We start from the raw sequence: 11,289 nt of genomic DNA on the forward strand, positions 1-11,289 counted from the left end.
CTGCCTCTCTTCCTAAGACTATGTTTTAGTTCAGTCACGAACACTGTTTCCTTCGAGAGTGTTTTTCCCATCATGCACACGTATTCCTTCCACTTTCCTAGCACACACACACACACACACACACACACCTTTTTTAGAAACACTCTTGATTTTTAAATGCCTATGGGGGATGGGACAACTTACCCTACCTCGAGGCGTCTTGCTCAGCCTCTACCCGTTACGTCTTCGCGGCCGCGACAGCTGCTCCTCAGTTGTCCGGTAAGCCGTTTTCGCCTTGCCCCGCGTTGGGCGCCACTGTCCAGGGTCCAGCCGGACACAACCGAGGGCTCTGGGGAAACGGCAACCTAAGAACCCATAGGGAAAGAAGAGGGGAGACCTCGAGTGCAAGACACAGAGTCGTTTGGATAGAAGCAAGGCTCGTTTATTGCAGATCTATGACAAGAATATATAGGTTGAGGGCAGAAGGGGGTCGGCAGATACTAAGGGGGAAAGGAACGCGGAAAGGGAGCATAGAAAATCTCTGGTGGCGTCTTACTGTCTCCAAGCATGGCTGGGCCTATGATCAATATCTTATCTTAGAAGAGTGAATGATATCTATTCTTAGAAGAGTGACTATCTTTTCTTAAAGTCTTGGTCCCTAACAAAAATCAAGTTGTTTTTCGACATCATGCAGCTAAGTTCCTCTATCAAGATTTGACCACAGCAGTTTTTGACACCAGCTTAACTGTGTAGCCACTGAATCATAGAGATCTCTCAGTCATCCTAGATCAGAGGTCTGCAACATTTTTGGCTGTGAGAGCCATAAACACCACATTTTTTAAAATGTAATTTTGTGAGAGCTGTACAATATGTTTAACACTGAATACAAGTAAATATGTGCATTTTATGTAAGAACAATACTTTTAAAGTACAATAAGTCTCTGAACTATTTTTAATAACCTTATTATGTGCTAACCAATGATGAATAAAGTACTTCTTACTTTTAAATGTCACTTTTAAATGTGACTTCTGGTGCTGCATGGTTTTGCTGATGGATTTGTAGTCTGGTTGATATGTGGTGAGGTTAAGCTTCATGCAGGCATTGAGACTTCCATCTGTTAAACGTGATCTTAGGTTGGTCGTAATGTTCTTTAGATGTGAGAAAGACTGCTCACATGCAAACGCAGAGCCAAACATTGTCAGTACAGCAATACTCACATGCTGCAGTGTGTGGCATGTGACTGGAAGGGCGTTCCAAGTTTTGACAATCAGCTGATCTGCGGGTTAAAGATTTTTCATTTCTCCCCATTTGTGATTGCTCACCAACCCTGCTTGCTGTCATGCAAATCTTTCCAAATCTTCATTCAGTGACTTGAACTTATTCACCCACATGTCTGAGACCTTCAGATCAACAGCTCGAAGCTCAAAATCTCTGACGGAGACACTGGGGATGTAACTCAGGTCAGCACTGTCCACTGCACACTCGTGTGGATGGGTTGTGAACTTAAAAAGACAAGTGTGCTCACAAAATTCTCCAAAGTGCGCTTTGAATGACTGCAGATTAGATGTGAAGCCCGCTAGCTGCTGAAGATCAAGATGTTGAGCAGGGTCCCTTGTTGTGCATGCATCTTTAAACTCTTTAACGGTACATGATGCATGACGTCTGTAATAAGGGAATAAAGCACACAGATGGGGTTTGTGGGTCCCTAAGTCAGTAGGTGGGAAAGGAGGGTACAATGATGGAGGGTAGTAGATCATGGTGGTAGGAGATGTAAGGGAACGGCTGAGTTTAGGGAAATATAAGATGATGAAGTAGAATGAGCAGCCAGGGGAGAGGATGAGGTATTGAGCAGGCAGCTGCAACAGGGAGACACAGACTGGGTACACTGGCTTGAGACAGAGGACACTGAAGGGAAACAGGCTGAACCCTTCAGGTAGGAAGGGCACTTCTACAGACTTCTGGGGCCAGCCAGAAGTGGTTTAAAACTAAGTAGAGGGCTTTCTAGTCAGTTTCTCAGGTTCACACAGACAGTCTCAAGACTCTTCCCTGTCTGTGAAATAGACGGGGTTCTCAGAGGAAGTCTAGAGATCACCACTTCCTCCAAGATGGATGCCTCCAATTCCCCTAAGGACCCAGAGAGCAACTATTCCTTTCTCTCCTTATCCCTCTTTTATCATTCAATGAATGATTTAACAAAAGGTTTGATTAAATAACAACAGGGTTTATTAAGTTTCAGGGTTGATTATAAAGAACAGAGGATTACAAGGTTTCTCTAACAACCACCTAGGGAGAAGCTCCAGGTGGGGGAGGGACACAGGAATGGGGCAAACTGAGCAAGAGCCTGCTCCCACTCAGCCTGGGAGGTTTTGTTACCTTTAAGGTTAGGGAAGTTGTATACAATGAATCAGGAGATAATTTGTATCAAGGGTAAGCCCTACTTGTCTATGGGGAAAACCCAAGTCTTCAAAGTTGTATTGCTACCACCTAAATCCACCCTTCTCCCAAAACCCACAGGAAATTAGGAAAGGAAATGGGGAATGGAATAGGGAAGGTCAGGGAGATCCAGAGGAATTAACTAAGCTACAAAATCTCAAGAGAAAAGGCACAAATTAAAGGCCAGGTTTCAGCCCAAAGACTGAGCTCAGTTGACCCTTCTGCTCTGACCGAGCCTCCTGGATCAACTGCCTCTAGTCAGCATTCTAAACCCTCTCAACTGCCAGAAATTCTGCAGTTAGCCTTTTGCAGGGTTGATTGTACCTCTGCACTACATGTCATGACATTGATGTATCATATGATGCCCGATGTCATGCGTAAACTGTTAGTTACTGTTAGTTCGTCTGTCAGTGCTCACAGTGTGCGCTCCTGTCACAGCGCCTGAAAAAAAATTGACTTTATGGCTCCTGCAGAAAGAGCCATATCTGGCCCTCAAAAGAGCCAGATATGGCTCGAGAGCCATATGTTGCCGACTCCTGTCCTAGAGCATCATCTAGATTATAAAGCAAAGAACTGAATTAGAGTCAGCTTCCAAATGATGAAAGAATCTGAGTGGGGACCTGCATAGACTTGCCCACTATGCTTTTGAAATTGCTGAGGATCATAAAGTTAAAATATTTGCTCAACATTACACAAAGCACTAATGGAATAATAGGGACAAGAACTTAAGTGCCTGGGTTTCTATTTACATGATTAATCAATCTATTATGTCTCACTCTACATGCTTCACCTTTAAATATCACTTAGGCCATTAATGTTATGTCTAAATTTATTGAGAAATGTTGAGTTTTTTGTTTAAATTTTTTTTCTGATTGCATGTCAATAGAATTTTTAATATTCATTTTCTGACATTTTGCAATCCTTGTTTTCTCTCTCCCCCACACCTTCCCTTTCCCCAGAAGATTGTTAATATGATATAGGTTGTACATACCTTATCATATAATAAATATTTCCCTTTATGATATGTTGCAAAACAAGACACATGTTGCTTATGCTAGAGAGAATTTCAACGAGAAACCAAAGAATATTATACTTCAATCTGCTTTTGGACTTCATTTGTTGTAAATGTACCCATTTAAATTTCATATTTTTTAATCTCTTGTTTCTTCATAAATTCTTCTCTGATCTATAAATATGGTAGATATGTTCCCTATCTTCTGATTTATTTACCTATATATAACCCTATATATCTACAACACATATACATTTGGTTCTTATGTTGGTAAGGGGTATAAGATATTGGTCTGTATCTAGTTTCTGGCCAAACGGCTTTTCTGTTTTCTCAACAATTTTAAACAAATAGTGAATTCTTATTCTAAAACTCTTGGATCTTTACCTTTTTCAAACAAAAAGTTATTGTTGCATATCTATTCTGTTCCACTGATTTGCATTTCTATTTCTTAGCCAGTACCAAATAATTTTGTTAATTGCTGTTCTATAGTATAGTTAAAAAAATCTCATTCTGCTAGATCTTCTTCCTTGACATTTTTCATTATTTTCTTTTGTTTTTGTTTTTACAAAAGAATTTTTTTCTAGCCCTTTTTTTGTTCATTTAATTGAGATGTCATTGATTAAGTAGAAGAGTTTATGTAGGTTTATCACTTTATTATATTGACTCTGCATATGCTCAGAGTTGTTTTAATTCAGATTTCTTTCATCAGTAGTGATTTGGAGCATTTTTTCATATGTCTACAGATAGTCTTAATTTCTTCATCTGAGAATTGCCACTTAATAACCTTTGACAATTTATCAGTTGAAGAGTAACTTTTGTTCTTATAAACCTGATTCTGTTCTGTATATTGTTAAGAAATAAGATGCTTGTCAGTAACTTTTGATATGATTTTCCCCATTTCTTTGTTTCACTTCTTATCTCTTTGCATTTGATTTGTTTGTTTGAAAACTTTTTGATTTCAAAATTAATCATTTTATAACTCATAATAGTCTGTTTTTTTCTTATTTGGTCTTAAATTCTTCTTTTTTCATAATTAATTGTTCTTTAAATTTTTGGTAGGATTCACTTGTTAATTCATCTAGCCCTGATGATTTTTCATTAGGGAATTCATTAGTTACTTGTTAAAATTCTTTTTCTTAGATATGTTTAAGTATTCTATTTTCCCTTTTACCTAAAGTGATTCATTTCACTTCAATTGTCAAATTTATTGGCATATAACTGGGAAAACAACTCCTAATAATTACTTTAATTTCTTCTTCATTTGCTATGCATTTACCTTTTTAATCTTTGGTACTGGTAATTTGGTTTTCTTTAAATCAAGTTAAGGAATCTTTTATTTTACTGGTTTTTCCCCTCATATCAACTCCTATTTATTTTACTAATTCACCTCTCCTTTCATTTTCAGTATTTTCAATTTATGTTTAACTGGAGATTTTTAATTTATTCCATTATCTGCTTTTTTAAGATCCATGTGCAATTCATGGATCTGCTCTTTCTGTATTTTATTGATATAAATATTAATTGATAACATTTTTCACCTAAGTACTGCTTTAGCTGCATCCTGTAAATTTTTTGAAATTGTCTCCCTTTCTCTGTAATTAAACTGTTAATTTTTTCCTATTATTCATTTTTTGACCAACTAATTATTTAGTATAAGATGATTTGATTTCCAATTAATTATTACTCTTTTCTTTCTGCAGCCCTTTGAGTTTTTCTGGAAGTGTGTTTGGGCAAGCTCAGAGTATTCCTTACTCTATAATCTTGGTTCAAGAAGGGAATGTCTTATCCAGCACTATTTTTAAAGGTTCAAAGTTAATAGGAGAGTAAGTAAGCAATTGAGCACCTGAGGGATCTGTTCTATGCTTTATGTTCTTAAATATTTGTATTCAAACTTTTGAAGGAGGCAGAAATAATATCCTCTTCAAATAAACATGGTAAAAAAGGTCATGGTCAAAACTAGATTAGAGTGTCATGATCCAAGTAGATGTGAATGTCTATAGTGTTCTGAAACTAAAAAAAAAAACCCAACAGGTATAACTGTAAAATATTTTGCCTGGATTTAAAAGAAAATATTTTTTTTCCAGTACTGAATGGTGCAGTCAAATTTAGGTAGCATTTTCAAAAAAATCAACATTGTTTTGACCAATTATCCTGTTCTCTATGAATATTCATATCATGCTTCTTTAATGTAGTGTTCACTTTCAATCAGAAATTTTAAATTAGAGACTTCTCACATGTGATACTTCTTCATTTCTAGCCCCAGACAGATCCTGTTAGTTTCTCCCAGACACTATTAATTTTGAGATATGATACTCCCTTTCTCTTCCTATCATTGTTTTCTACCTCACTGACTCAAGATACATTAATGAAATTTACACGAACATTCATAGAAATGATATAACAAAAATTTTCAAGACTCATCTCACCCACTCTACAATTTATTGGATAATGACATTCTTTACTAAGCAGTACTCCACTAAATGTGCTATCTTCTCCAACAGAAATATAAACAATTGGAAAAAAGAACTATCTAGACTTTTGTATTAGTATCATTACCTTTGCCATATCTGGAAAAGGGCAAGGACTTACAAAATATTTTTTCATCTCTATATTCTTTCATTCTTTCATTAAATAATGGTGAACTACCTCATTTAGAAGACATAAAAGTTGAAGTAATCTAGAGCTGCACCATGAAAGAGAAGCCACTAGAAATAAAGAGATGATTTACCTGTGCACCCTTCCCTCAGACATCATCTTGTGTATTGTCTTTGGCCTGGAGGTGAATACTCATAAAAACTCAAAGGGGATAACTTGAATGATGAAGGGTCTTATATGTCAATGTTATATAAGGATTCATTGAAAGAACTGAAGAAGCTGTCCACTAGAGAGGCAAATGTCCAACTGGATAATGATAGCTATTTCCCAATATTTGAACCGTTCTCAGTGTGCAAGTGGGATTATAATTATAGTGTGGGATCTAAAAAAGTAGAAACAATAAGACTTTTTAGAAATTACCAAAAAAGTGTAGATTAGATGAAAAGATTTCTTATTTCCTAACAATTACAATGATTTCTACAGTACACAAAGAAGAATGGGCTGCCTTTACAGGTAATAAGGTCATATTCATTAGAAATCTACAATCATAAGTTACATACTTGTGGCTCAGCTACATTATAATGGGAATTCCTTCTGTGCATTGTTTTTTTTATATTGTAATAAGTTCCTTTCTTTCTTTCAGATTTCCATTTTGAGAAAACTGAAATCAATATTTCAGTTTCCTGAGAAAATAATTAGATATTCTTATGTGAAATACAACACTAAAGTAAAAAACCATATAGGGTAATTATATAGTGTTTAAAAAACACACTGAGTACCATTCCTGTGTTTTTCTTTCATTAAAAAAATTGTCCAACTCCAACAAAAACACATAAAAGGTTTAATATGGAAATCTAATGTGTACAAACAAGAAAACAAAGAATATATCTTGATTCCTTTGTGTATGGATTAAAAGTAAAAGTTGCCAAAATATTTAAGGAATTAAATTAAATTTAAGGAATGATTAAAATTTATGAAAATTAAAAATAATATTGTAGTCACTGATTTAAAATATTATAGCTCAAATCAAATGACTTTTAATAGTTTTCATTTACAAAAGAGGTAGAAAGAGTCAAAGAGAAATACAAAAAGGTAGAGAAGATGTCTAACCTATCACACTAAATATTGCTCTGGTGCTCGACTCAGCTAGGTATGACTTGTTAACCCTCTCCACCAAAGTTTAACTCTCTGGAAGTCATGAAAGGAAAGCCAGCTATTTATTCATCAAAGTTGCTTCCAAGAAGCAGGTCAAGACTACTGGAGCTGAAGATGACTCCTGAAGTGGACTCTTCCTGAAGCCTACTCTCTTCTTGAAGCCAATTTGTCAGCACCAGAAATTCAGGGCCTCTTATAGTAGCTACTTGTCCCCATGCCCCTACACAGGGGGCCAATCACAGCTTCCAAATTGCTCAGCACTGCCAAGGGATGCAGTGTCTTATGGAATCCACTTCTCACCTCTGAAGGTGTTAATTCTTATTACAGGCCTCTCAAGGTGTAAACCTTTTTATAATCAGATTCACTGGTTTCTGTCTGATTTGGTTAAAAGGATGGAGCTCTCTTTCCTTAATGGTTATCTAGGTACTAAGTAGGGGTAGTAAAAGAAAGAATTGACTAAGCATTAACTCAAAGTAGACAAAGAGAATAAAGAATTCCCTTTCACATTTGGAAATTATAGAAAAGGCACTTTGACTAGGATAGAGGTAACATCAGATTCTCAGATATCTGTCTTCATCAAATTATTACCTTTTTGAAGGCTCATAAAAAGAGATAAATTTTGAGACTCAGAGACTAAAATACCACCTATCATAAACTGTATTGCAAGATACATAATGTATTGAATAAACAAAAATGCCAATCCACAAAATTTCATTTTATTTCAGTTCTGTCAGCAGTGTCATGGGCCAAACTGAATCATGTTTCTTTCTCATTCAGATCAGCTATGGTCCATTTGATTCCATTCTTAGTGACAAGATCCAGTTTCCTTCCCTCTATCAGATGGCTCCTAAAGACTCTTCTCTTCACCAAGGTCTTGTCCACTTAATGGTGTACTTTAAATGGAACTGGATAGGTCTAGTTGCCACAGATGATATAAGAGGTGAGAAATTTCTGTGGGAAATTAGAGAGGCAATGTTAAAGAATCGTGTTTGTGTGTCCTTCACAGAGAAGATCCCTGTCAGTGAAAGAGGACATATAGTATCACATGAGGACTTCATGGCCAGGATCCTAGTATCATCAAGTGAAGTGCTTGTCATTCATGGTGATGCCGATTCGTTAATGGTTCTGAGATACTCACAAATGCCTATCTTCCATATAAAGAAGGTTTGGATTGCTACATCTCACTGGGACATTACCATGAGACCTGTTTATCGTCAAGGTCATCATTTTCACGGTGCTCTCACATTTTCATATTTGACAAATGAAATCCCTGGTTTCAAGACTTTTCTTAGAACTGTTAAACCTTCTAAATATCCAGATGACATTTTACTTAGGGGATTCTGGCTGTCAGTCTTTAGGTGCTCAGATCAACTAGAAAATGAAGAGCAAGGCATATGTTCACCAAATGCTTCTTTGGAGACTTTGCCTCTATGTTCTTTTGATATGACCATGTCTGGCTTGAGTTACACCATCTACAACACTGTCTATGCTGTGGCTTGGGCTCTCCATGAAGTATTTCTGAGAAAAAATGAAAAAAATTCAATGGGAGATGAAGAATATTTAGTCTTTAATTCATGGCAGGTAATATTGAATGGGTAGTCACTTTTTAGCTATGGTGTAGTAATGATGTCTTTGTGATATGTGGGCAAAAATATAATGAATTCTCTTCCAATTCTCCAATTCTCTGATTAGATGTTTCTTGAAGACTGTATTCTTAATTCCCAATTCTTGTCATTTTGCATGTGAAATTCACCATTTTTTTCTTTATTAAAATCTTGGATGTAGGTAGGATCTCAAGTACCACTCAGAAGGAGAAAGAAACCCCTTTTGCAATATCTTTGCTAATTTATTTCCAGTCATGGTATAGTCTACTATCTTTAAAGTTATAATACATTTTGTGTTGAAACACTATTCACCGTCTTCTTAGGTTGGTCTGGTTTGGTTAAAATGTCCTACACTGGTCAACAACCCAGTCAATGACTATTCATGATTGACTAACTGCTGGTGAGTCATTTTGTCGTTAATTCTCCTTCTGAATTCTAAAGCATATGAAAGTATTTCATGATATATCCTCATCAATTATCAATGAGGTGCAGTTTCTCTTTAATCAACTTATTCTGAAATCTAAGCCCAGTTTGTAATTAAGATAGAGACATTTCTTTTGCTTATTGTTTTTATCTCTTTCTTCAACTTCTAGAGTTATATTTAGTCAAAAACAAATTATATTTACTATACAATTTATTAAAAGTATAAACAATTTCTGCAAATAAATATTTCAAAAACATTTGTTTTGATAAAGATTTGTGATAATTCATTTTTCACATAGAACATTAATTCCTATATTAGGGCCTATATATTAGAGAGAATTACAGTGTCAGAGTCTTAGATCATAAGGCTACAGCCAATCTACTGCCTTTTACATTTCCTTTGTCCTTCGGAATTCCAAGGAATGTCTTCCATTTAACAGAAATTGGTTAATAAATAAAGGGGACATGGATTCTTTTCCAGTCCACATGAGCCTTATTATATGGGTATGTGGAGGGATGGCTAGTTTGATGGACCACCACCCAATTTATTATTTATCATTTAGATATGCCTAGGGATATTCATGTGAGGAGCTTAATCATTAAGTCCTAAAACATTATTTATAGATCTACCTAAAGAATATTTGAGGTCTTTAGCCATTGAGAAGGACTACATCAAGTTGCCACATAATGGAAGAATATAGAAAAAGAGACTAGATCTCGAAGGAAATGGTAAATAGCATTCCCTGGTCTGACCATTTTCCTTGATTTTCAGGATAGTGGAGAACAATTGATGTTATATACATATATATATACATATATAACTTGATAAAGAGTGTGGTACAAGGATGTCCTGCATCTAACACATGCTAAACAGTTGCAACATGGAGTCTCACACATTATCAAGTTCTCACCATGCTCTTTTCACAGAATGTCATCAATCTTCATAGAATTGGTTTCGTCTCTTTTACCTTTGTGCTTCTTTCACACTTCACAGGTTAACTTCTGTGCTCCTCTGTAGTCAGTTGTTTCCTTGATTTAGACATATTCATCAAGCGAAAGTCTCATAATATTTGAATAAGCAGTTGCCATAGTCCAAAGTTTTTTGGGTAAGCATTTATATGCTTGAAAATGGACATCTTAGCTTGTTCCATTGCTAAAATCAAAAGAGTTAAAAAAAATCTTTTAAATACTCGTGATATGTGCTTCAAATATAAAAAATGAGAAAAAATCAAATACTGTATCACACATGCAGGAAGAAAAACAATAATGAAAAATATAAAAAATGTCTATATTTCACAGTCATAGAGCTAAAATATAGAGGCTACTTGCCAAAAAATATGGTTCATTTCCTCTTTAACTTGCCATGAGCCACAGTGTGAGTGCAAATGAGGTATGTAAAACAATGGAGGTATAAAAGCAATAATATATTCTAAAAAATAAAAAAAATCATAAAAGGCACAAAATGTTATAAAAGCACATCAAGTCAATATAGGTCACTAATACAGATATTGTTGGTTTTTTTTTTTGCTAGTATATGTGTTGTTTTACTAGGGCAATTTGTTAAAGTAGAAGAATCAATAAAATATAATGGAACAAAATAGTACAGATCTAGCAATATTGGAGTCTTAGTCAAATACAATCAATAGTCAGATACAATCAGTATAGGCAATTACTTATTCATCATCAACAGAAGGTTCTCATTTTACATGGCTACAATGAATCCATGAGTTCCTCTCCCCAGTTTGTTTTTTTTAAACCCTTACCTTCTGTCTTGGAGCCAATACTGTGTATTGGCTCCAAGGCAGAAGAGTGGTAAGGGTAGGTAATGGGGGTCAAGTGGCTTGCCCAGGGTCACACAGCTAGGAAGTGGCTGAGGCCAGATTTGAACCTAGGACCTCCCATCTCTAGGCCTGACTCTCAATCCACTGAGCTACCCAGCTGCCCCCTCTCTCCTCAGTTTTAAGGGCTGTTGGTATAGTCAGTAGGACTTGGAATGTTCCATCATAAACAGGTTGAGTCAAGCCAGTATGTTTGAAATTTTTCATATAGATGCTATCACCTGAGTTTAAATCACAAAATGAGAAGTC

At 35.7% G+C, this 11,289-nt stretch overlaps 1 protein-coding gene across 1 annotated transcript in view; it reads left to right on the top strand.

Annotated features, from left to right (window-relative positions):
• The first annotated feature begins 8,624 nt into the window (after nt 1-8,624).
• The window catches only part of LOC123230461 (vomeronasal type-2 receptor 26-like), a 13,235-nt gene continuing 10,570 nt past the window's right edge, over nt 8,625-11,289 (top strand). The window contains exon 1 of the mRNA XM_044656612.1: nt 8,625-8,756. Within this exon, the coding sequence (XP_044512547.1) occupies nt 8,625-8,756 (132 nt within the window). The remainder of the gene's footprint in view (nt 8,757-11,289) is intronic.

Source organism: Gracilinanus agilis, chromosome 1 (assembly GCF_016433145.1).
Source record: "Gracilinanus agilis isolate LMUSP501 chromosome 1, AgileGrace, whole genome shotgun sequence".
Taxonomy (NCBI): Eukaryota; Metazoa; Chordata; class Mammalia; order Didelphimorphia; family Didelphidae; genus Gracilinanus; species Gracilinanus agilis.